Source organism: Symphalangus syndactylus, chromosome 12, assembly GCF_028878055.3.
Source record: "Symphalangus syndactylus isolate Jambi chromosome 12, NHGRI_mSymSyn1-v2.1_pri, whole genome shotgun sequence".
NCBI lineage: Eukaryota > Metazoa > Chordata > Mammalia > Primates > Hylobatidae > Symphalangus > Symphalangus syndactylus.
In genome coordinates, this window is record NC_072441.2 from 52,792,671 (window position 1) to 52,820,651 (window position 27,981).

Genomic DNA, 27,981 nt, shown 5'->3' on the forward strand with positions numbered 1-27,981 from the left:
AATTAGCCGGGCGTGGTGGTGGGCGCCTGTAGTCCCAGCTACTCGGAGAGGCTGAGGCAGGAGAATGGCGTGAACCCAGGAGGCGGACCTTGCAGTGAGCCAAGATTGCGCCACTGCACTCCAGCCTGGGCGACAGAGCGAGACTCCATCTCAAAAAAAAAAAAAAAAAAAGAAATGAGAGAAATGATTCTTAATTCATGACAGTATATGAAGCATTTCAGTATTAGATGGCAATGTAAAAAAACCCCTCATTTCACTGATAACAAATGAAGCCCAGAAAGGTTAAGTGACTTTCCCAAATCCCAGAAGCTGGCAGAATAAATGAGGGGAGAAACTGGATTCTCCTGGGTCGAGGCCAGCACTGGTTTCCCTCAATCACACTGCCCTGTTTCAGTTCGTATCTATTCATGTCATACAAGCCACATGTTTTATGTATAAAAACTAGTTTAGATTTCTAGACCTTAAGTAATGTTGCAGACTCATTCTGACCAATTATTTCCCTCAATGACACTTCAAGTTTTAGTGTGTGTTTATAATCTATATTTTTGAAGTTCTTTGCAGCCAACCTGAATATGCTATACTTAGAGTGAAGATAGTTTTATAGACCATAAAGCCTAATATTATGTTATTATTATCAATATTTGAAGAAAATATTAATCTGTATTAGCTACAAGGCAAAAAATACTACAGAATACCACTAAAGATCATACTGTAGGAAGTAGAAAATTCCCTCACCACGTGTGTGTTGACTTGTGACAAGCTTCTTCATGGCTACAGGCTTTAATATGATTGCTTTGATCTGCTAGTATTTTTCCCAGTTTTAATTGAATTTCAATGTATTCTGTTATTGTTTCAAATTTATATGATGTTGGGATATTTATCAAGTTGGTTCTAAGCCTCTCGTTTTAAATGTTATTAATATTAAAATCTTCCTTTATCTCTTAGAATAGCTCTTGCATATGATTGGCATGAATATACACAATTATTTTCTTTGACTTCTTGTGACATTACTTATATCAAAACTAAAATAATTTAACTTTGAAATCTCTTATGCTACTGTTGTTCCCCAAAAGTGAGGATTTTGCTGCTTAAATCATCTTGTACCAATAATTTGCAGCTTTATGCCTCCAGCGTTGGACTCTCTTGTTAGCTCCAAATTGACCTCTTACTTTAATAAGTAAGAGACATAACAGTTTTAATATTTTCAAAACAGAATCTTCTATTCTTTCCATCCAAACTTCTCCCTATCCCAAGGAATGACATCACTGGCCTAATTCCTCAAACCCCATCTTTGAAATCAACCTTTATTGTTTTATCTTCTTCATTGACCAAGCCATAAACAAGGTTTGTCATATCTATCTCTAAAACCATATCAACAATCTGCCAATTTCTTTGTATCGCCAGTACTAAACTCTTGTACATGCTGCCTCATTGCTCCTGGATTTCCACCATTGCCATGCATCCACCAGAATGTAAGCTCTGTGAATGCATGGAGTTTTCTCTGTTTGGTTTACTGCTACATTCCTTACACTTAGAGAAGTACCCAATGCCTACTAGGTATTTAATAAATATTTGTTGAGTTTTGAACAGCCTTCTAAATTTTTACCCTATTCCTACTTTTGACCCACCATGATCATCCTCAATCTAACAGCCAGTGATCTTTGTAAAATATATTTCAAATCATATTACACCTCTGCTTGAACTCTCCAGAATGTTTCTGATCCTACTTTAAATAAAATTCTAACTTCCTCCTTGGACTTCAGGTCTCTGCAACGTCTGGTCCCAAATCTATCTCTCTGACTTCATTTTGTATTACTTCCTCCGTTTGATTATGCTCTTTACCTGGTTTTCATATGGTTAGTTCTTTCTTGCGCATTCAAGTCTCTGCTTAAATGGCTCCTACTCAGATAGGTCTTCCTTGATGTAAAATAGGAATTCAGGCACTTAATTACACAGCCCTCTTCTTTATAGTGTGTGCTCTTTCTGATATATACATCTTTCTGGTATATATTTAATACATAATATATATCATATATATGAAATATATATTTAATATATAATATATATTATGTATATGAAATATATTTTTTTTACCTGGCTTCCTCAACTAGAATGAAATCTTCATGGGAACAAATAATTTGTTTTATCATAACTGTATTCCCAGGACCTAGAACGAGGCTTGGGGCTAGCAGGCTATCAAAGATATTTGTTGAATGAATAAATGGATGAGGCACCAATACCATATATATTAATTGGCCCTTTGTGACTATGGTTTCCACCAGTTCAAAAGGATCTTATAGGACTCCGAATTCACGATGGCTATGAGAAAGGCAAAGAATGGAGCTGATCTGTATTGCCCTAGGCTCAGAGCAAAGTGATCTCTCCCCAATGAAAAGTAGTTTGCCCTTATTATAATCATGCTAAAAACAAGTAAGCTATCTGATCTAGATAAAATATCATGATAGATTTGATAAAATGTTTCACTAAAATGGATATATAATCTAGATTTGTCTTTTTAAAGTTGGCATCAAAAAATCAATATTATCTAGCAAATGTGGTATTTTGAAACACCTTTCTTTTGTTTGCTCTGTTCTCTGAAACAGTTATAATTTTTCTTCTTAAAAATTGCTCTATTATTTTCACTCACAGGTTCCTTAGCAGATGGTAATTACAAGAATCAATCTTTTCCTTTTGAAAATAAATCCTCAGGTAATTTCCCTCCTCTCTATTGCTGCATAAAAATAGCTTGGGTTCAGCTGGGCACGGTGGCTCACGTCTGTAATCCCAGCACTTTGGGAGGCCAAGGCAGGAGGATCACCGAGGTCAGGAGATCAAGACCATCCTGGCTAACACAGTGAAACGGTGTCTCTTCTAAAAATACAAAAAATTAGCCGGGTGTGGTGGCGCGCTCCTGTAGTCCCAGCTACTCGGGAGACTGAGACAGGAGAATCGCTTGAACTTGGGAGGTGGAGGTTGTAGTGGGCCGAAATGGCACCCCTGCACTCCAGCTTGGGCGACAGACTGAGACTCTGTCTCAGAAAACAAAAAAACAAAACAAAAAAAGCTTGGTTCACACTTTTTTGGGGGCTGTATCATGACTAGAGAATAAAATTTGTAGTTCTTGGCTATGTAGACTTTTAAAAAATCTCTTTAAATCTCATTTTCAAAATCTCATTTTAAATGCAATCAAAACAAGTCTGTGTAATTTTATTATGTGCATATCAATTCTATATGTATGCCGAAACTGGCACATACCATCTGTTAAATTCCTTATACTCGAAAAAAAATCTGTTGTTGAGCATTTCAAAGGATAAAATGTAACTCTGAAGACAATTATGTTAGAAATAAACATTGTCATTTAATTCATTACATTGGGTAGTAAACTACAGTATGGGAACACCATGTATACAATTATTTATTTCCAAAATATAATGAAGATAATAAAGATTTTATACAAATAACTCTTTATTACAAACAAAATGATGTAAGGAACAGAGTAAATATGCTTTTTAAAAAATAAGATAAATAAACATCAAAAAGGAAAAAAGGTTCTTTTTAGTAGAGATGGGGTTTCACCATGTTGGTCTGGCTGGTCTCAAACTCCTGACCTCGTGATCCGCCTCTCTCCCAAAGTGCTGGGATTACAGGCGTGAGCCACCATGCCCAGAGAAAAAAAGATTCTTATTAGGAAAACAAATGAAGGTTTTAAAACATGCTTCTATAGAAATATAGAAGATATTAATACATATATGGAAAATGATATAATTGGAAAAATGATATAATTGGAAAAATTGTCAGTTTCAGGAAGGCTACTGGCTGAAAAGACTAATGCATAATATTAATGACAAATTACTTTAATTCATATGTTAATGTAGCATATACGTATATATAGAGACACATGCATATATATTTGTCAGTCACTATAATGTATATCAGTGGCAACATAGAAATCAGTACGATTAGGCCCCTGCCTTAAGGAGATTTCAGTTTGGGAAGCAAAGCAAAAGACTAAACCTAGTTTATAGCAGATAAAAAAGAGCAGTGGGTAAATATTTCCTAAAAAGAAGTACTAGGGCATTAAGACTGAAGAAATCACTCTCAAAAGGTATTATCAAGTAAAGCTTCATGAGAAGGTGAGGTTTAATGAATATATTATTGTTACTGGTTATAACAATAACAACAATACTTAATAATATTTATAAACTATTTATTCCAGATATTTTTGACTTTGGAACTAGAATTCATGGATTCAAAATCCACCTCTGCCACTTACAATAGGTAACTGCTTAACTACTTATCCACCAGCAAAATGAGGATACTGATAGCAATTATCTTATGTCACAATAGAAAGTTTTAGGTTAAATGGGTTTAAAATGTGTCAAATTAATTAAAATTTCTAAAACATAATATTGGCACATAGTAAGCACTTTATGAAGTATTTGTTAAATTAATACTTAAATATATTTATATGGATTTAAGTGGAAATTTCAATAACGTGCATGCACCATGAAATGCTGATTTATTGGTCAAGACTGAAAGCTACTACTCGTGCGCTATAGGAGAGGGAAGTAGTGAGGCGAAATGATCAGATATTTGCAGTGATTGAATAATAGCTGATAAGAAAAACTAAATGTTTTTGATATACTTTTTGTTCTCTGCATAGCATCCATCTGAAAAACAGAAAGATAATGCAAGTTTACTCACTATGTATTTCTTTTTTTTTTTCCAGTAAACCTAATTATTTCCTAACTACAAAAAAAAAGACCTCTTGGGAATAGAAGACATAATGCTGTCTTCTAAAAATAAAAATTAAAAAAACTGTTTTTTCAAACCAAACAATCAGAAATCATGGGTAGTTAATATTGTTTTTATCAAAAACATTTCCTGTTTGCTTAAATAAATATTATATCCTCCAAAGGAACAAAGCCTTAAATTAAGCAGTTCTTTAAGTGTTATGTAAGTCCACATTTTTGGGTTCTGGAAGGTCTGGCACTAGGTTAAGCATGTGTGATATTTTCTCTTTAGCTGAGAGCAGGTTTCTCACTAAGCTATTTCTCCTTGATGACCAAGTCTATCTCTTATTCACTATATTATATCTACCTACATTAGTGCCTGGCACATTCACACATGAATGAATAAACAATTAAACACAAAAATGGTACACAAAGCCTAGAAAGTACACTGTGCCTAGTTTAGGGAGACCAAACAGATGAGACCCAGTGAAGTCAGGATTTTCAGATAAACAATGAATAATTTTTAGTGTAAGTATCTCTCAAATATTGCATGGGGTATACTTACACTAAAAATTATTCATTGCTATCTGAAAATCTGATTTCACTAGGTGACATATTTTTATTAGCTAACTCTGGTAACTCTAATCTAGTTATTGTAATTAAATTAAGGTTTACACATTTATTCAATTATCTAGTTATCAACAAGTATTGATTGCCTCCTTAAATTATTAAATTATGTATTCCCTGCCTACCAAGTGCCAGGACTTATAAATAACACTGGCAGACTCTCACTTCATAGAGCACTTATTTCAGTGGGAGACTGGAAGAGATGAAAAATAAATAAGTGAAGTATTAAATTGGCAAGGTAATTTCAGTTAATGATAAGTGTCATGAAAAAAATCAAGCAAGATGATAAAGTAGAGAGTGAAGGATGGATCAAGAGCTACCTTGGGTAGAGTGTGCAGAAAGGCATCATTAAATGATGTAAAGAAGCCAGTAGTATAAACGGCCAGAAAAAGAGCACAAAAGGAAGAAGAAACAGCAAGTGCAAAGGACCCTGGGCAGAAATGAATTTGAATATTACAGGAAAAGAATGAAAACCAATTAGATTGCAGTGAGCAGAGGGCTGAGGAGTGGTGAAAATGTAGTACAAGAAGAATCAAGAGCCAAAGCATGAAGCAACTTGCATTGCATGGGATGGCATTTGGATTTTATTCAAGTTAAGTGGGAACCACTAGACTGATGCGATCTAAAATACTTTGTTATTGTTGTTTGTTTGTTTTCTTTATTTCTTCTAAAATAAAAGGGATATATGTGCAGAATGTGCAGGTTTGTTACATAAGCATACGTGTGCCATAGTGGTTTGCTGCACCTATTGACCTGTCTTCTAAGTTCCCTCCCCTCAACCCTCAACCCCCGACATGCCCTGGCGTGTGTTGTTCCCCTCTCTATGTCCATGTGTTCTCAATGTTAAACTCCCAGTTATGAATGAGATATGTGTGTTTGGTTTTCTGTTCTTGTGTTAGTTTGCTGAGAATGATGGCTTCCAGCTTCATCCATGTGCCTGTAAAGGACATGATCTCATTCCTCTTTATGGATGCATAGTATTCCATGGTGTATATATACCACATTTTCTCTATCCAGTCTATCATTGATGGGCATTTGTGTTGGTTCCATGTCTTCACTATTGTAAATAGTGCTGCAATAAACGTGCATGCACATATGTCTTTACACTAGAATGATTTCTATTCCTTTGGGTATATACTCAGTAATGGGATTGGTGGGTCAAATGGTATTTCTGGTTCTAGATCCTTGAGGAATCGCCATACTGTCTTCCACAGTGGTTAAACTAATTTACATTCCCACCAACAGTGTAAAAGTGTTTCTATTTCTCCACAGCCTCACTAGCATCTATTGTTTCCTGACTTTTTAATAATCGCCATTCTGACTGGCATGAGGTGGTATCTCATTGTGCTTTTGATTTGCATTTCTCTGATTGTCAGTGATGTTGACCCGTCTGATCTGAAATATTTCTACAAGACCCTTTGGAATGCTGTGTGGAAAATGAATGGGTATGGTGGGAGGGTAGGAGTGGAGGTGTAGCACCAGTTAGAAGGTTGGGGTCAACATAGATGCATAACAGGCTGTGACTAAGGGGGGTGAATTGGAATCCATATTGAACGTAGAAGTAATAGAAATTATGAATGATTTTTAACTCTGGAATCGGAGAGGAATAGTGAGAGAAGGAGAGAAAGCCACTTGTTTTCTCTGTATGCCCTGTATATCAGGTAGAATAAATTGATCTTCTTTGTCCTTCATTCTTAGTTGCCTATATTGGCATCATCGGTGGTTAGCCTCTATTTCCTCGAACTCACAGATGTCTTCAAACCTGTACACTCTGGATTTAGCTGCTATGACCGGAGTCTTAGCATGCCGTACATTGAACCAACCCAGGAGGCAATTCCATTCCTCATGTTGCTTAGCTTGGCTTTTGCTGGACCTGCAATTACGGTAAGAATTACCCCCAAAATTGTGTTTATCAGTCCTGGAAAACTAAAAATCACCACATTTGTATAATAAATGGGTTCAAAGCAAACAAAACGTGAACTCTAAATCCTAAATCAAAGTCATGTCTTTGAGATGTATTGACAGTATCATGTGGAAGTTAATAGCTTAACATCATTGGCATTAAAATTTAAACATTTTATGATTGGAGAAATGATTGATTCCTAGTGTTTATGTTTATAAATCATTATGAAAAGTTTTGTAACTTTATAATTCTCTTTGAATGGCCAATAGGACATTTCTGATACACTTCCTAATTAACTTACTTTACATGTGTTTATTTGGTATCTGAAGCCTGAAAAAATGGGGGAGAAATTACATACCCAACAGACTTTCTTCCAAAAGTGCGTTTGCTACCACTCACAGTTTCATTTTTTACTAGATTATCACTGTTTATTGATTATGGGTACTGAGTACAAATAATTATAAAGATATAAAAACTCATTCCAGCCATGCATGCATGCAAACATACACATACATAAAGACATACTCAAATAATAAACTGTTTTATATTCAGAAAAGGCATTTACATGTTAAAATATGTTCATGAATTCAAAATAGCTAGAAGAGAATAATTTAAATGTTCCTAGCATAAAGAAAAGATAAATATATAAGATGACGAATATCCTAATTACTTTGATCTTTACATGTTATATGAATGTATCAAATTATCAGCTATACCCTGAAAAGATGTACATCTATCATGTATCAATAAAAATTCTAAAATAAATAAGTAAATAAAATATGTACATAAAGAAATGCTCTAACATACTGGAACTGAATTCAAAACGTAGTTGTTTTTAATGTGTTAATATACACTGTGAGTAACACACTTTTAGATAAATCTATTAATAAATAAGACTGGCCAACCCTTTCCACCACCTCTTTTGCCCCAAAAATACTACCTAAGAGGACAAGAAACACTTTTCAAGGGAAATGGTATTTACTTCTACAGTGAAAAACTCTTGTTTTGCTTTTAGCATGTTCGTGAATGTCAAAGGAAATGGCTATTAAATTAAAAGCTTTATTTGAAAGCTTCACATTCTAATGAATTGGCCTATTCAGGTTCAGTACAGCAGCAGTTTAAGAAGAGTCTCTGCATAGATGTTCTAAACTCTATACTTATATGTAGCTATGGATTTTTTAAATTCCGCAATATTAAATAATTATAATATGCTGTTTACAATTTAAATACATAGTGTATAAAATATTCTCAGAAGATAAAATTGAAACTTAATTTTCATAGAACTTTATCATATTTAAGAAGTCTCTAAACACTTTAAAAATTAATGAGTTATTCTATAGTGACTGTCAGATTACTAGAACTATTAATAATGTACTTGGAAGAAGCTGAGACTCTGAGACTAATAAAACATTCTTGGAGTGCAGTATTGCTCAGAATACCATTATTTTCCTATTATTAACTAAAGTTTTAACAAAAAATTCATATTATACAGTCATTTTACCAGGGCAGAAAAACAGAACTAAAGACAAAAGCCACATGATTATCTCAATAGATGCAGAAAAGTTTTCAATAAAATTTGACATACCTTCATGTTAAAAACTCTCAATAAACTAGGTATTGAGGGAACATACCTCAAAATAATAACAGCCATGTATGACAAACCCAAACATCATACTGAATGGACAAAAGCGTGAAGCATTCTGCATTGAAAAACAGCACAAGACAAGCATACACTCTCTCACCACTCCTATTCAACCTAGTATTAAATTCTGGCCAGAGCAATCAGGCAAGAAAAAGAAATAAAGAGCATTCAAATAGGAAGAGAAGTAAGACTATTGCTGACTAGTCACCAGATGGCATGATCCAATGTCTAGAAAACCCCATTGTCTCAGTCCAAAACTTCTTAAGCTGATAAGCAACTTCAGCAAAGTCTCAGCATACAAAACTGTTGTGCAAAAATCACTAGCGATCCTATACCCCAACAACAGTTAAGCTGAGAGCCAAATAAAAAAAAAACTCCCATTCACAATTGCCACAGAAAGAATGAAATATCTAGGAATACAGCTAACAAGAGAAGTGAAAGAACTCTGCAAGGAGAACTACAAACTACTGCTCAAATAAGTCAGAGATGACACAAACTAATGGAAAAATATTCCATAGTCATGGATAGAAAGAATCAATATCACGAAAATGGCCATATCATCCAAAGCAATTTATATATTCAATGCTATTCCCATTGAACTACCAATGACATTCTTCATAGAACTAGAAAAATCTATTTCAAAATTCATATGGAACCAAAAAAGGGCCCAAAGAGCCAAGGTAATCCTAAGCAAAAAGAACAAAGCTGGAGGCATCACATTACCCAAGTTCAAACTATACTACAGGGCTACAGTAACCAAAACAGCATGGTACTGGTACAAGAACAGAGACATAGATCAATGGAACAGAATAGGAAACCCAGAAATAAGACTGCACACCTACAACTATCTGATCTTTGAGAATCCTAACAAAAACAAGCAATAGGGAAAGGATTCCGTATTCAATAAATGATGCTGGGATAACAGGCTAGCCATATGCAGAAAATTGAAACTGGACCCCTTCCTTACACCATATACAAAAATCAACTCAAGATGAATTAAAGCCTTACATGTAAAACCCAACAGTATAAAAACTGTGGAAGACAACTTAGGCAGTACCATTCAAGACATAGGCACGGGCAAAGATTTCATGATGAAGACATCAAAAGCAATTGCAACAAAAGCAAAAATTAAAAAATGGGATCTAATTAAACTAAAGAGCTTCTGAACATCAAAATAAACTTTCAACAGAGTAAACAGACAACCTACAGAATGAGATAAAATTTTTGCAAATTATGCATTTAACAAAGGTCTAATATCTAGCATTTGTAAGAAACTTAAATTTACCAAAAAAAAAAATCCAATTAAAAAGTGGGCAAAGGACATGAACAGACACTTCTCAAAAGAGGGCATACATGCAGCCAACTAGCATATGATAAAAAAGCTCAACATCACTGATCATTAGAGAAATGCAAAGCAAAATGAAAATGACATACTATCTCACACCAGTCAAAATGGCTATTATTAAAAAGTCAAAAAATATTAGATAGTGGTGAGGTTGTGGAGAAAAAGGAAAGCTTATACACTGTTGTGGGTTCAACCATTGTGAAAGACAGTGTAGTGATTCCTCAAAGACCTAAAGTCAGAACTACCATTCAACCCACCAATCCCATTACTGGGTATATACCCAAAGGAACAGAAATCATTCTATTATAAAGACACATGTACACATATATTCATTGCAGCACTATTCACAATAGCAAAGACATGGAATCAGCCTAAATGCCTATCAATAGACTGGATAAAGAAAAGGTGGTACATATACACCACGGAATACTATGCAGCCATAAAAAATTGAAATCATGTCTTTTGCAGGGACACGGATGGAGCTGGAGGCCACTTTCCTTGGCAAACTAACACAGGAACAGAAAACCAAACACCGCGTGTTCTCATTCATGACTGGGAGTTGAACATTGAGAACACATAGGCACATAGAGGGGAAAGATACATACTGGGGCCTACCTGAGGGTGGAGACTGGGAGGAAGAAGAGGATCAGAAAAAGTAACTAATGGATACAGGGTGTAATACCTGGGTGATGAAATAATCAGTACAACAAATCCCCATGACATGTGTTTACCTATATAACAAACCTGCATATCCTGCACATGTACCCCTGAACTTAAAATAAAAGTTTAAATAAATAGATAGACAGAGTTTATAATATATATAAATTTTGTATATATAGATGCTTTAAATGTATCATACTGTCACACCAGAAAGCGCTTATCCTAATTGGGTAAAGTGCTCAAAATTATTATAATTGATATATTTGAATTTGAAATAAATTACATAAAATACTACACAAATGATCATGCCTCTGTTATAAAAACTGTATTGATATTTAATCATTGAAACAATTTGCTTTGTACATATCTAGAAGTCTTTCTCCTCCAGGGTATTTTATCAAGTTGCTAGGAAAGCAAATTTAGTTGTGGCACTCCCTGCCAGCACTATTTATTTCATGTTGCTTCCTTTGCTGACACTGGTACATGTCCTGGGGACAATAACCTTGGTGTCATCACTGTGTGCCTGCTTGTGTTGACTCCTTCACATCCTATAATAAATTCTCAATATACAAATTTGAGATGTTTTCTGAGGGATTTGGCATTAAAACTTTCTTTCTTGAGGCCTGAGAAATCAAAGGGAAAATATACCATGGCTCCCTTCCACCAGGCCGACCTGGGAAGTCCAGTGCCAACTCCTTCCAGAAAGGTGCCACTCAATTCCTGCATCTCCACAGAACCTCCATAGCTGCTGCATGCCTCTTCATGGAAGGAAAGGCAAACTAGGGGACTATTTACACTTCAGGATCCCTGATTTCCCTATATCACTTCAGGATACTCCAAGATGACAGCAATTTTTTCCCACCACACTGGTTTTATAGGTTTTAGGTAACCAACTGGATGGTGAGACAGATTTGACTTTGCTGACATCAAACACTTTGTCACAGCTTTCTCTCCAAACATACACTATACTTCTAGATTTCACTCTAATTTCATTTTTTTCTTGGTTTTGAAGGCCTTCTCCCCAAACATACATTTTCTCAGCAGTGATCCTCTAGTGTCTGCAGTCATCTTGTTCTAGAACCATAATTTTATCTCGAATCTTCCTACATATATAGCTATGCTAACTCCTTTCCCTCTCTCTTCCTGAAAGTAAAAATAACAGACTCTAATTTCTGACTTCAAGGATGCCAGTGTCTTTTCTATCTTTAGGGTGGCATAAGCCCCTGTTCCAAAAATGGGGTCATGAGAAGGGGTAGGGAGGTAAGCAGAACTCTCCGTTTGGGAATGAGTGTCCAAAAGAACCTGTGTGAGGAGAGCTGACACCCGCCGCGTGGAGTGGGGGGAAGACAAAGCAAAATAAAAGGCCTTGCTTCAGCCAGATTCTCCAAAAGGACCTTCATATGAATAAAAAGATCGGCTGATTTGTATGCAGGAATTTAAATATGAATCATTCAGTATTTGCTTCCCAGATTTTTTTAATGCTTTGAGAGATGTTTAAAAATAACTTGTCTTCGTGATGTTATACATGAAAATGGAAAAATGTATTTCATTTATGTGAAATGTATATTTTTATTTTTCTGAAATTGCCCTTAAATTGAAAAATTTCTTCCTTAATATTCAATTTTCATTTACTTTAGAGTGATAAAACAAGCATTCTGTTTTAGGTTCTTTGGAGATTATTTCTCAGAGAAAACAAGAAAGACTATTTGGGTTTATCAAAAATCTTCATGAAGTCTATATGAACAGAAAAAAAAGTGGGCTTTTTCTTCCTGGAAATATAATTTTATTACATATTGTTAAAGAATTAATACATCTAATTTTACAGAAGAATTCTATCAGAATTTAATCCTAGGTCCTGGGATAGCCTTAGCTTTAAGAGGCTACACAATCAATATGCAGAATATTAGACATGTTAGGGCTTCCAAAAAACATTCATTGAAAATTGAAACATTGAAGATACTATGATGAATACTATAACAATTTTTGTTGTTTTGTTTTACAAGAAAGACTTTTTGGATTGTGGGTGATGTCAGAATACTGACAAGAAACCTCTATCCATATTACATGGTCTAGACAAATAAGTGTTGATGCACTTTCTTTGCATATGAGTTTTGAACATCTTCAAACAACTAAAATAAAACTCTTGGCAGGATGCGATGGCTCACGCCTGTAATCCCAGCACTTTAGGAGGCAGAGGCAGGTGGATCACCTGAGGTCAGGAGTTTGAGACCAGCCTGGACAATGAGGTGAAACTCTGTCTCTACTAAAAATACAAAAATCAGCCAGCCTTGGTGGTGCATGCCTATATTCCCAGCTACTTGGGAGGCTGAGGCAGGAGAATGGCTTGAACCCAGGAGGCAGAGGTTGCAGTAAGCCAAGATCACACCATTGCACTCCAGCCTGGCCTGCAGAGCAAGACTCAGTCTCAAAAAAAAAAAAAAACTCCTGAAATCTCAAGGTCTCAAGGTCATTTGAGATAATGACTATTGTATTGTATGACAAAATACACTTTTCTATACAGATAAATTCTTATGTAATTCAACAGTCATGGACAAGGTGTGAATCATTACAAATACAATTATAAAGAGAAAAACAAAATTATTCACAGAATTTTTATTGAAGAAGTGAAGGTGAAATTAATCTCTTTTAGCTGAATACATTTCAAGAATAAGTGGTTAATTTTCTGGAAATGATGAATTTGAGGTAGCAGTTATATTATTCTGTGTAATTGTTGTACTACGTTGTATCTGTCTACACAGAGTATAGAACCTATTGAATTTCCATGTCTAACTTGAAGTGCTAATGTAGGACTATATTTTTCAAAAAGTATAAATGGTTAACTCAGCATCCAATGGTTTGAAATGAATTACTTTTGATTATTGATATAATGATTGATCTTAGAAGAGTTTATTATGCCACATGATTTTCACACATATGGTTATGGGTAGAGTTCTACTATGATAATTACTCTTTAAATTTTTAATACAAAGTAAGATTGTTTGTAATTAAATATGTACCATATTCCATACAGAAGTAAATGTAGCAATTTAAGCATTCAAAGCAGAAGGCCATAGGCTTACTGTCATTAGATTAAAAAAAATTATAATTTTGAACACTTCATAAAATAAATGTTAAGCTAGTAATGACAACTGAGAGGTTTTCCATGGAAAACCTGTTTCAGTCCAAATCAGGGTTATAATATTTACAGTGCCATGATTATTTGTATTTAAGAGACTGTTAGTATCTCATTTAAGAGACTGTTAGTATCTCATTTAAGAGACTGTTTGTATCTCATTAATTGTACTTTCCTCAGCTCCACACATTTATAGCAAACCAATATTTAATTTCACAACAATCTTTTAGGCACAATTATCTCAAATATTTGAAAGACTTTTTCATGAATAAAATGGATAATTTTAAATCTTGCTTCTGTTGTACAAAGTAATTGACAACCCAAAGGCCTAAGGTAGTTAGCAAATGTGAGTCCCACAGTAAAAGCCAAAAATGCAAATCTCACTGTGCCAGGCACTGTGCTAGACAGTGAAGGTGAAAGGTAAACAAGAAATGGTTCTTCCCTCAGAGGACCTTAGTCTAGTGAGAGACAGCCAAATGAACAATTTCATAAAGCTATGCTAGAGGGAAGCATAAGATGCTAAGGGAGCCACATAGACAGAGATGTGATTCAATTCAGGGTACAGTAAGAGGTTTCAAAGAAAACTTACTGAAGGAAATCATGCCTAAATCATACTGAGTTCCTTCATTGATCTCACAGGTCCTAAAATCCTGCAGCAAAGTGCCCTGTTCCTTATCGTAAGACAGTCCTCTTGACACTACTGTATGACATTGTGAACACATTGTCTAAATGTCTATATCTAGGAAATACTACCCTGCTGACCTAGATTCTCTTGTAATCTGCATTCTCTGATAAGATAGCCACTAGCCACCTGTGGCCACTTCATTTTATATTTAAGTGTATTTAATTTTTAAATAATTAATACAATGGCATAAGATTAAAAATTCAGCTACTCATTTGCGGTAGCTATATTTCAAGTGATCAATACCCACATATGGGTAGTGGCTACTGTATTGGACAGTGCAAAGGATAGTTCCATCATTGCAGAAATATTTATGGGACAGCTATGCTGTAGAAAGCACCTTTCTACACTCACATACTTTCCATGGATTGATCCTTCTGCACAATCCCAGATTGGCTTATGGACCTAATCTGCTGGTAAAATGTTCCAGTACATAAGAGTCCAGAAGACCCTAAAAAATCTCATTAGAGTGGCCTGATTACTTACTTCTCACTGCTTGATCAAATTCCCAGAAGAAATTGCTGTGCCTCTAAAGCTTTTAAGAAAATTTACATCTTTACTTTATTGAATTGATATGTTAAAAAGTGATATATAATTCCTTTATACCTGTTGGCTTAATAGGTATTCCAACATGCCTCTTCCTGAATACCCTTCTATCTTTGCAGATTATGGTAGGAGAAGGAATTCTCTACTGTTGCCTCTCCAAAAGAAGAAATGGGGTCGGACTAGAGCCCAACATTAATGCTGGAGGCTGCAACTTCAATTCCTTCCTCAGACGAGCCGTCAGATTCGTTGGTGGGTGTGGGGAACCACAAAGAAAAGAAATGTTTTTTTTCAAATTGAAATGTTATATTTAATTATAGATATCAAGTCTCTTACACTATAATTTAGAGGTATAATTTCAGTACATGATTAGTTTTACATTATACAAGAAACTGTTAAAACACCAAAATTTGGGCTTTGTATCTGAAATGTATTATTTACAGTCGTAGCCCTTGTTTCGAGAGCTAATATGCCATGTGTTTCAACTTATTTTTGCCTTAGCTCTGGCTGAAGTATGAATTTATTTTAAAATGGTTTCACTGGATCTGTGTTCAGTTTTTTAAAATGGAGAACAAATGTCAGCAGGCCAGAATGAATAGACAACTCTTCAGAAATTACTTTAGCCACATTAGTGATTCCATTTCAATTGTCCTGGAGCGTTTTCATCCAGAAGTTACTACACTTTAAAATGTCACCATTGAGTACTGCATCATGGCCATTTTTCCTTGGTTGTAGCCCCTAATGTTACCTTTCATCTTTTATGAGACCTATAGAAAATCTATAGACCTGGATATCAGCATCAGAATCAAACCAGTTTTCAAACCTTCATCTCTTCTGCTTAGCATTGGACCACCTTAATGTTGTTCCAGTCACAGGTCTTTTATTTTTTTAATATAGTTGAATAGTCACCCACAATACATCACACCAACCTGAATGTTTTCTATTCATTCCCAATAAGTCAGCATAAAATTATTTTTACCTGTAACATGTAAGCTCAAAATAATTGATGGCTTTGCTTAATCCCTAATAGATAATTATACACAAATTTCTTTCTCAGAGGAAAAATCAGGTCTAACTCCTGCCCCAGACTCTGCTCCACTAAGCATTTTCTTACCATCACATTGAGATGATAAGAAAACAATAGACAGCTTAACAGCATCGCAAACTCAGGCAAGGAAATAAAACTCCAGGACATGTAGCTGCTCACAGAGAAAATATCCCCTAATGTAACAAAATACTCTGGACAGAGGGCCACATACCCTCTCTCGACTGGAAGGATGATCCATTCTATCCTAGAGAACAATGTTCCAGAGCCTGCATCAGCGATAGGTCTAGAAAGTCCATTATCCAAAGGAAAAAGTACATCTTTGCATGCTTCTAGGAATTAGAATGTAGAAATAAAATTTCTGTGTCATGAATCCCAGGTGTGTGGGTGGAGAAGCAATTGGAGGAATGGTGGTTAGGTGACAGTAAGCAGTGAAGAAAAATGCAAAACAGGGTAATGTGCAAGCCAGCACTCTTGGTCTGGAGGCGGTGACTGAAGAATTACCCTGGTCCTCTCATAATGATTTCTATGAGCAACTCATGAATCAGAATGCAAGCTGTCAAGTCAGAATGAATCTAGGGTGACAAGAAAACCTAGAGTGAGAAAGTTCCAGATCATGTGCCTGTGAGCAGAGAGCTGGACTCCCAAAGATAAGGCCAAGCAAACAACTTCAAGCAGGCATGGAGTTTGCATGTACAAGTGCAAGGATTTTTTTTATTTCATGGTTTAAGACTGGTCCTAGGAGAGACAGAAAAAAGAAGTTGGACCAAGAGATGTAAGAACATCATGTCCAAATTCCAAACACACACGTAGGCTCCCTACATTCGTGTACCTAGGATACGATTGTCATTTCCACGTTAGGGCCTGTCTGACTTCTCTGTTTTAATTAGCATTCCTAGTATGATCACAGCTTGAAGAGAATTAGAAAGGATTCTGTAGGGTGTGATAACTGTGGCTAGTGTTAGAGACCATTAGGGAGAAATAACCCTGGCAACTTAGGAATGCTAAGCAAATTAAAACTACCTTAAATTTTTCTTCATTCCACACATGTCATCCCTCTTAAATCATACCTTAGCATGCTCCAAGTGTCTGACAAGTGACTTACAGTTAATGTTAAGAATTGGCCCTTTATCACCAAATTAACAAAAGTGCCTGAAGTTACTACTTTGGAGATACTCATTGCCTTTATTTTGGCCTTAAGTATCTGTTTAGAAGTTTAGGAATTTTCTATACTGTCTTCTTGAAATTAACTTAGAGAAAATGAACACAATAGATTTTAAGATCTTAATTCATTAATGTTTAATGAATATGTTTGATGCTGACGCAACCACCAACTTGGTAACAATTTCTTTCATTTTGCTTATAGGTGTTCATGTATTTGGACTATGCTCTACAGCTCTCATTACAGATATCATACAGCTGTCCACAGGATATCAAGCACCTTACTTTCTGACTGTGTGCAAACCAAACTATACCTCTCTGAACGTATCTTGCAAAGAAAATTCCTACATTGTGGAAGATATTTGCTCAGGATCTGACCTCACAGTTATCAACAGTGGCAGGTTAGAAATAGATCTAAAAACACTCTGCATCATTGTTTTCATTATTCAATTGCTGCTTGGAGTATCACTTTAAGCATGCCTTTTTCAGTCATGATTTTGTTTTTATTTTTCTTTTCAATTCAATGATCTCTTCAATTACTAAACCATAGAAACTCATCGGGGGCTTATTCCAAATTCTCTATGTCTCCAAATTTCAGCCTCACATTTTTGCTACTAGTCCCTATTTCGCCAAACTTCACCATGTTTTGTGATCAATCCTATACTCATTATGGTTTTAGGTTGCTATAAATGGTTTTTTTCAGAATATTTACAGTCAGTCATGGCTGGCAGTCAATATAACTCTTGTACTGGTTTAAAGACTAAACACATATGAAAGTTATATCTCCATTATATGTTCTATAAAAAAATGTGAATTTTCCTTTTTGTAAAGTTTGAGAAGGGGTAACATCTAGGATTGCATATGTTTTCTTTGAATCAGATATAACTCATGCCCCAGACTCTGTGCCATAAGTTCATTCATTCTTTGAACGAACCCAGATGTGCATAGCTTCTGGCCTTACATGTCAGAATATAAAGGAAACTCAAGAAGTTACCAATGCATTAAATTTTTTAATAAACAAAGTAAAAATAAACTTACATGACAAGAGATAGTAGTTTAGAGGCTCAAAAGAAATAAATTGCAGAGGGATAAGGGCCAATCAATTATTGAAAGAATTGAATTTTCCATTCAATAAGTTCCCAAATATTGACTAACGAGTCAAAAATAAGTTAATAGGTACACCTGAATAATTAAAGCCTGATGTTATGTGATTATACACATTAAGTTTCTCATGTATCATTCAATAATTTGGGGCCTACAGCCAAGACCTATGTCCTCTATTTTTTTCTCGGTCCTATTACATTAATTTATCTTTATTGAATGGGGATCTTCTTTATCATGGTACCAAATAATTAGGAAGGCACTAATTTAGTGAATTTTATTTTTTCTAATTTTTTAATTCATTGAAACAAATCTCTATTCTTCTTTTGCCTGCCCTTTTCAGTGTCTCTTCACTACCTTTGCCTGCTCTTTAAACTGTTTAAATAAGATGATCTACGATTCTTGAGATGAAATTATTGTAAAGTGTACTACATTTTGTTAATTTTGTAGAGAAACATTTTGTTAAAATTAGACTTTTCTTATGCTTTCTAGAGTATTAACAAAACACATTTAGATCCAATGCCATGAGAAAATAACTTCATTTTTAAAAATTTTTATGTAAATAAAACAATGTGTTTAGGAGCATAGAAAAAGTTTAAAGCTTTAAACCCCTACGCTTTATGAGCTGTTACTTAGAACTGGTATAATTCTTACACCAAAGAACAATGGTGTTTTCCAATCCATTTGTACTTTCAACCATCCTTCTAGTGATGTAATGAAGTGGCCCCTTGCCAAGCTAGCAGTTCTTTATATTGGAAAGTACATCACTACTATTTGTTAATATTAATGGTGATTAGCAGTATTTATTTTATCACTAAGGTCTTTCACCAGAAAGCTGAACAGAAAGTAAAATTATTGCTTATTGCCTTGTGACTTTTAAGTTGAACATTTTAACCACTCAGTGTCTTTGAGATGATTGCTAGCAGTGTATCTGAACTACAAGGCATAATTTGACTATCTTCTTTTGGCAGAAAGTCCTTCCCTTCTCAACATGCAACCCTTGCTGCCTTTGCAGCTGTGTATGTTTCGGTAAGTAACTGGTTCTTTTTTGTTAAGTCGTGTTCTATAGAAAATCTGAGGAATGAGTGTTTTCTCCAGGTGACTAATCAGATGATATAGCCATGTAATAACAGAATGGTAAATTTAGCACTGCAGCCTTTCAATACAATGGCATCCAAAGCAGAAATCAAACATTACTATAAAAAATAGTACAGTAAAAGAATTTTTCTACACAGTTATAATAGTATTCATTTATTCTGGTATCCCTTTAATATTATACTTCATAGAAGGATATTGTGAATTATAGGAATGTTACAAAACTTGAAAGAATCACAATAAGTACCCACAAAGACATACAGTGTGCACACACACACGCACACACACAAACATACACTACTTTAGTATTTCTGTAACAATAAGTTTTAGGTCAGTGTAAATTTAGAAATGTTGTACAATGAATAGTCATTTTATCTAATTTGTTCGATAGTCCGTGAAGTCTTTCCTAAGAAAAATGAGCAAAATTATATGACAAGTAACATGGAGACTAAACAATTAAATGGCTAACTCTACTGTTTTGGTATTTTTCCAACTTTCATGTAATTAAATGAGAGATCTGTTATTTATTTGATAAATTTCATCATGCGTATCCCTTCTTGGCAGGTACAGAACGTAGCCATAGGAAGAGGGGGTGAAACAGTAAAACTGAAGTCAATTGTATCAGACTTTTAACTTTTTATTTGATTATAATTTACTAATAAAATGGCCTTTCTAACATACTTAACCCACTTCTTCCATTTTTAAGATGTACTTCAATTCCACATTAACGGATTCCTCTAAGCTTCTGAAACCTCTCTTGGTCTTCACATTTATCATCTGTGGAATAATCTGCGGGCTAACACGGATAACTCAGTATAAGAACCACCCAGTTGATGTCTATTGTGGCTTTTTAATAGGAGGAGGAATTGCACTGTACTTGGTAAATAATTTACTATTATCTTATAAACCCAAGTTTAAAATGGAAAACATGCATAGAATATTTTGCACTATAATAGCTTCCTTGCGATATATTTTATATTCATGAGAAAATCTCTGGCCACATCTCCATTCTATGCCAAAACACATATCCCACTTTCAACAGAATCATTTATTGAACTCTTACTATGAGCCAGAAATTGTAATTTTAGAAAGATTTTTGAATTTTGTCTTTATGCCAACCAAACAGGAGGTGGGCAGGGACTACTATTAATAGTATAATTATAATGCTACAGATGAGGAAAGTGATTATTGCCGAAAGTAAGGTTAGTGAAAGCAAAAATTTAGTTAAAGGTTATATAACTTGCCCAACACCACAAATTTAGCACCTGAATGTAACTGTGATCCAACTAATACTGACTTCTTTAACACTACTCTTTTTTCAAGCCTGGTCTCCCTCTAAGGGAAATATCCTCAGCATAAGGAAACTGAGATTGTCCATTTCATTTTGTCATGCATGCATGCATTCACGCATTTTACATTTATTCAATATCTATTCTGTGCCAGGGATTATACTGAACATTGTAACACTGAGAAATGAGATGTATTCTTTAGAAGTTTACAATGTAAAGACTAACATAAATAGAAATGGTTACAACATGTTAAACGATATAACAGGGTATGAACAAAGTATTTTAGGAATAGCAAACTGCCTGAGGAAGTTAGAAAAGACGTCACAAAAGTGATGTATGTGTGTTGTTTTTGTTGATGTTGTTTTTAATGGGACTTCCATGGGGTAAAGAAAGAAGGGAGGGCATTCAAGAAGAAGAAACTACATATGCAAAGAGACAGGCATCTGAAAGAGCAAGTGGAAGTGGAAGGTGGGGGAACAGGAGGAATGAGACATAATGGCCAGGTTTCCAGCATGGAGCACTGGGCAGATGATGACTTCATTAGCAGACCAGGTAAACGACAGATGAAGCAGATCTGTGGGGGTAAAGGGGGTTGAGGGGATCAATTGAATCAATAAGCACTTGAGTAGTTGCTTCTGGAGTTCAAAAGAGCAATCAGTACTGGAAAAGGATATTTAATGGAAGTACCATTGTAGTTACTACGGGTATATAAAATTGCCAGGTCATAAAAATAAAAGGTAGCCAAGGAATACCAATAAACAAGTGACATGCAGAGGAAAAGGCAATAATGAAAGAAACTGAGAAGAGCCGACAGAAATAAAAATAAATTATCTGTAGCCAAAGTTCTCAATCATGTGGTCTTAGTGCCCTTGGAAATGTATTACAAGAAAATGATTACCAAAATACAGGTAAAGTACTGAAGTGTGCTATAATTTTATAAGTTTTTTTATTTTCATAAACTGGCACAGTCAAGATTGTCACCTTAAAAGTTATTCTTACTCGCATGCGTTCTTCACTGCAGGAGAAAGGGATCAAGTTAAAGTTGGTGTGCCAGGAATTGTGCATAAGCCTGGGTTGTCCATGGGAGTGTTAGTTGGCAATGTGCATTGCAGAAGAAATAAAGGAGACTGAAAATGCCACTCTCTAGTTTATGTATTGCTTTTCGCATGTGTGTCATTTCATGATGTCCTGGAATTAGCATGGGATTTATAGCCCAAAGGATTTGGTTATGAATCAAAATTTTCCTCCACTTAGCCAAGTTACACAGCTTCTCAGAAGCCTGTTTCTTCACCTACAAAATAAAGATACTAACTCTCTGTCCCATGTCATAACAAGAATTAAACAACTACAGTCATGTGTCACCTAATGATATTTTGGTCAACCATGGACCCCATATATAATACCATGGTGATCCCATAAGATTAGAGTACTGAATTTTTTTCTATGTGTTTTCTATATTTATATACGCAAGTGCTTACCATTGTGTTACAATTCCCTAGAGTATTCAGTATAGTAACACACTGTAGGATTTTGTAGCCTAGGAGCAATAGGCTATACCATAGAGCCTACGTGTGTGGGAGGCTATGCCATCTAGATTTGTGTAAGTGAACTTTATGATGTTCATGCAATGACAAAATCACCTGTCAATGCATTTCTTAGAATGTATCCCTGTCATTAAGTGACACATGGCTGTACTTGTATGGAGAGCTTATAGTTTAGTGGAGGATTTTCCCCAACTTACAAATTTAAGTACAATTATTAATAGAACATGAGGTAGGGATTGCTCATTCTGGTGAGAGCATAGACAGATATTTAGAAGAAGGTTTCAGCCAGGAATTAAAATACTTGAAGAGGCAGGAGCTTGACTATTTCATTTCTGTCTGCACTCTTGCCCTAAAATTGGAAAATTTTCAGTTCTAAGCCAATGTTTTGTTCATTGTTAAGCATTCTATAAAATGTTAAATCAATATTTTTGTTTTGAACTTGAATAGTAGACAGCGGTTACCTCCTTTTGAAATTAGCACACAAATAGGTGTCTGCTGCTTGATTTTTATCTGTAATACCAAGTATCTCAAAAACTCAAACTCCAGCAGGGATTAGATCTTCTATGTGCCTAAAGGGTAATGATTTTGAGTCTGAACTTAGCCTTTTTCCAAATTTTTGCTTCCCAAATCTAAAACAAACAAAAAAAGATACACTGTGTATGAAGACAAAATTAAATAAAATCTGGCTCAAATTTAGTGCAATGGTACTAAATTGATCAAATAGTATTTCCCAATTTATGACCAAGTTTAAATCAGGAAAGAAGCTAGGTGCCCCAATCTGGTGATGGTTTTTGCCCTCTCTTCCAAGAGCACCCTGTACAATGCAGAACACACAAGGCTGTACTCAGTGTGAGTAGTAATAACATATGTCTCTGACCTTATTTCAAAACCACATATCATTTTTTATAAATGATACATTGTTCTATATTTTGTACACTTCTTCTATTTTGCATCATATGATTGAAAATGGAAGGTAAAATAAATCATTTAAGCCATTTGAGATGTCACTGAACAAGAAGTTCCTAAATCCAAAAAAATGAATTGCTTTGAAAGGCAGAAAAAAAAAGTCCTTATTTCTCTTTTGTCTGCTTTTTCTTCTGAAAATATACACAGGATAAGATTGACAAAAACATCCAGTAGGATGGAGAAAAGAATGGGGTTCACATTGCTGAGCAATTCATGCAGTGATTTATTATATAACTTACAAAGTATTTCCTTGCAAAAATATAGTTTTCATGTTTCATTATTTGTACTAGTCAATGGTGTACAGGAAGCATATACCTATGTATGTACTTCAGTGGGTACTCTAAGGAAACCCTAGCGACTGTCTTCTAGTGCATGATATTTATTGCTTTCTCTCAAACACTAGGGCTTGTATGCTGTGGGGAATTTCCTGCCCAGTGATGAGAGTATGTTTCAGCACAGAGACGCCCTCAGGTCTCTGACAGACCTCAATCAAGATCCCAACCGAGTTTTATCTGCTAAAAATGGTAGCAGCAGTGATGGAATTGCTCATACAGAAGGCATCCTCAACCGAAACCACAGAGATGCTAGCTCTTTGACAAATCTCAAAAGAGCAAATGCTGATGTGGAAATCATTACTCCACGAAGCCCCATGGGGAAGGAGAACATGGTTACCTTCAGCAATACCTTGCCGCGGGCCAATACCCCATCTGTAGAAGACCCTGTCAGAAGAAATGCGAGCATTCACGCCTCTATGGATTCCGCTCGATCAAAGCAGCTCCTCACCCAGTGGAAGAATAAGAATGAAAGTCGAAAGTTGTCGTTGCAAGTCATAGAGCCTGAGCCTGGACAGTCACCACCCAGATCCATAGAAATGAGGTCAAGCTCAGAGCCATCGAGGGTAGGGGTGAATGGAGACCACCATGGTCCTGGCAATCAGTACCTCAAAATCCAGCCTGGCGCTGTCCCCGGATGTAACAACAGCATGCCTGGAGGGCCAAGAGTGTCCATTCAGTCCCGCCCTGGGTCCTCACAGTTGGTGCACATCCCTGAGGAGACTCAGGAAAACATAAGCACCTCCCCCAAAAGCAGCTCTGCTCGGGCCAAGTGGTTAAAAGCTGCTGAGAAGACTGTGGCCTGTAACAGAAGCAACAGCCAGCCCCGAATCATGCAAGTCATAGCCATGTCCAAGCAGCAGGGTGTCCTCCAAAGCAGCCCCAAGAACACTGAAGGCAGCACAGTCTCCTGCACTGGCTCCATCCGCTATAAAACCTTGACAGACCATGAGCCCAGTGGGATAGTGAGGGTTGAGGCTCACCCAGAGAACAACAGGCCCATCATACAGATCCCGTCCACTGAAGGTGAAGGCAGTGGCTCCTGGAAGTGGAAAGCCCCTGAAAAGGGCAGCCTTCGCCAAACTTACGAGCTCAACGATCTCAACAGGGACTCAGAAAGCTGTGAGTCTCTGAAAGACAGCTTTGGTTCTGGAGATCGCAAGAGAAGCAACATTGATAGCAATGAGCATCACCACCACGGAATTACCACCATCCGCGTCACCCCAGTAGAGGGCAGCGAAATTGGCTCAGAGACGCTGTCCATTTCTTCTTCCCGCGACTCCACCTTGCGGAGAAAGGGCAACATCATTCTAATCCCTGAAAGAAGCAACAGCCCCGAAAACACTAGAAATATCTTCTACAAAGGAACCTCCCCCACACGGGCTTATAAGGATTGAGTGACGTCCATTCCATCATTTGCGCTACTCCCAAAAGACCATATGTTGATTCTACCTGTGTTCTGTTCCAGCGAATTGGGAAGTCTCACCAAGCTAGATTGTCTACCATCAGCCCAGAACTCTGTAACTTTTCAGAACTGCTATACTCAAACTTGTAGATCTCACATCAAGGAGAGGGAAAAGCACAATGCAAGAACCTAACTAACGTGATGATGTGAAGAGTTTTCTTAAGACCTGTCGTCAAACTTAAAAGGTTTTGCAGAGGGCAGTATCAAAAGAAAGTGGTTTTCTTCAAATGTGTACTATTTTACTTCCTGAATGTGCCAACTTTGGGGATTTTTCTTTATAGTGAGCTGTGGGAACCCAGAACACACACGTTTTCCCTACAGCAGAGGCCATGCAGTATTATATATTCATTTTGCAGAATCTGCACCTACAGCTCAATACGGGTGGTGCTGATTATTATAGTACATATACCATGTAAACTCTCAAACTCTATTTAGCTGTGAAATAGTGGTGTGCAATTCCTTGTTAAAGAAATGCTACTTTATTAAGAAGATGCTGGCTGCTTTGTGTTAGAATAGAACACCCCGCAGCTTCTCTGTAGTGGCTCTGTCACAGTCAAAAAAATGAAAAGGTTTTTGTGCGTTTCTTCAAAATTCTGCTTTCTTCAACATCAAAAATTGTGTAGGAATATTTTCAGTGAAAGAGAATAACTAGTACTTTTCTGCATAGTTTTTCTGCTGCTTACTTTTTATTTAAGTATAGGTACTGCTAACGAATCTGTTTTCTTAGTGAGTAAATTTGCATAATTTTATAAATATTATTATTTTAGAGAATCTTTTGAAGTTGTTGTGATCATATTTTGCTTTCTATGGCTTCTCCTTAACTTATTGATTAATTTTTTTGATGTTATAGATATGTTCTCCTATTTTAAAAGCAAAAATAACAATTGACATTCCTTGAGCAAAATATACCGCTGTGAATTTGCAAACAAGAAATCTGAGCCAAAAATTGACATTGTGGGTCACATTGCCAGAAATGGTGGTCAAGTTTGCCCTTAGATGTCTACAACTAGCTGGCATAGGTTGCCATCTTAACAAGTAATCTAAAAGTCCCATTTGGTTCTACATTATTAACTTTTTTTTTTTCTATATCCTGATGACCAGTAAATTAGAGCCACACTGGTTAAGTTTGACTCTTGTCTCTAAAACATTTTTGTTAATTGGACACCAAGAGGAAGAATCTGAAATAAATGCATGTTGGTAAGTCAAAGTATCTCATGGTATAAATTAAGAATGACTTTCTTCAAAATATCTGAATAGGTGCAGTTTTAGTTTAACATGCAAACAACCATTGTTGCTACCTATCCTGAATCAAGCCTTGAGCCTAAATCAAAGCAAACCAATACCATTGATAAGAAGATAAAAACAAAATATTTTGGAGTGTTTTCCAACTTAAAGTATGAAGACATACTCAGTTCTTGGAACTTAGTATTAAACTTTTTTACGCTATTTCATAAGAATTCCGACATATACTTGATGATTGCCAAGGGGATGAAAGGAAACAACAGAGATGGTTGATCTGATCTTAGCTCACTTTCCAATAACAGAAGGAGTTGTTTACAGATGAATAGTATCACATCATTATCAATTTCCACATGAAAAAGGCGGAGCTTTCTAGAAAAAGCAACCTCTAAGGCATTAGGAATTTAGCTGAAACCAGCAGAATTGAAAACTCTGGCAATAAAACATGGACTCAACCACATCCCTTCTGGCAATTTCCTTCTCAGAGAGGGGAGTGGGAATAAAATGTTGCCTTCCCCACTTCTCACCACCACCGCCATCATGACGCTCCTACTGGCTTTTGCCAGTTTGTAGAGGGAAAGGTGGGCTGGTTTTAGTACCCTGAAGGACAAAAACTAACAAACAAAAACCCCTGCTACAGCATTTCAGGTGCAGTATGACATTTCCTAATCTTTCCTATTTCTTAACAAAAGATTTTAAAGTACTTCTCTAGTCATTGAAGTTTTTTTTCTTTACATAAATATTGATATATTCTTTTTCTACTCAAAGTGCCAAAGGCTACAGTTTTTAATGACTTAACAAATTGTACCACATTGTTAAGGACATATAATGATAGACACTAGAACTCAGACCTCTGCATGTATATTTGATAACATGTCTTTTGTAAAAAAAAAATTACAAAAAAATTTGTTTACATTCCACTGGTACCTTAATTTAAAATAAATCAGACTAAAAGGTGGTATCTCTTCTTAGTGTTCTATTTATCTTATTTGCTAATGGGAGCACTTCTTCCTTTGTTAGGCTGTGCTTTACTGATAAAACCAAGTATTGAATAAAGAGAGTTAATTATCTTTTTAAAGTAAATAAAATTATGAAAATATATATAGTATATATAAAGTATTGTGTTTAAAAAAATGTTATGCAATGTTTTCCAAACTGATAAAGTTTGTAAAGTGCTATAAATGTATTTTGTTAAGTACAGATAAAAGCTATTGTGTGAGTATATTGTGCTAAAATCATAGAAATAAAGATTAGATTTCTTCATCAAAATTGGAATAGTTTGGTTTTTACTTCAGAGTCTGAATAGATAATAGCTTGGCTTATAGGAAAATAACTGAGGAAATAAGAAAAAATCAGAATTGATTAAATTCATAATTGTTTAGGAATGGGTTACAATTAAGAAAGAAAAGTTTCTCAATCTATGACATGTTTTCTTATTGTTTAGAATTTTCTTTTATGCTTATTAAACGAGCTCTT

The 27,981-nt window shown here is 35.6% G+C and overlaps 1 protein-coding gene across 2 annotated transcripts in view; it reads left to right on the forward strand.

The window, feature by feature from the left end:
- The window catches only part of PLPPR4 (phospholipid phosphatase related 4), a 44,676-nt gene extending 16,902 nt beyond the window's left edge, over positions 1 to 27,774 (forward strand). Inside the window, exons 2-7 of one of the 2 annotated variants that reach the window (XM_063624351.1) lie at positions 7,059 to 7,244; positions 15,391 to 15,520; positions 17,680 to 17,875; positions 19,547 to 19,604; positions 20,377 to 20,550; positions 23,873 to 27,774. In XM_063624351.1, the coding sequence (XP_063480421.1) occupies positions 7,059 to 7,244; positions 15,391 to 15,520; positions 17,680 to 17,875; positions 19,547 to 19,604; positions 20,377 to 20,550; positions 23,873 to 25,198 (2,070 nt within the window). In that variant the 3' untranslated portion in view covers positions 25,199 to 27,774. The remainder of the gene's footprint in view (positions 1 to 7,058; positions 7,245 to 15,390; positions 15,521 to 17,679; positions 17,876 to 19,546; positions 19,605 to 20,376; positions 20,551 to 23,872) is intronic. The other variant, XM_063624352.1, reaches the window with a different exon arrangement.
- The last annotated feature ends 207 nt before the right edge of the window (positions 27,775 to 27,981 follow it).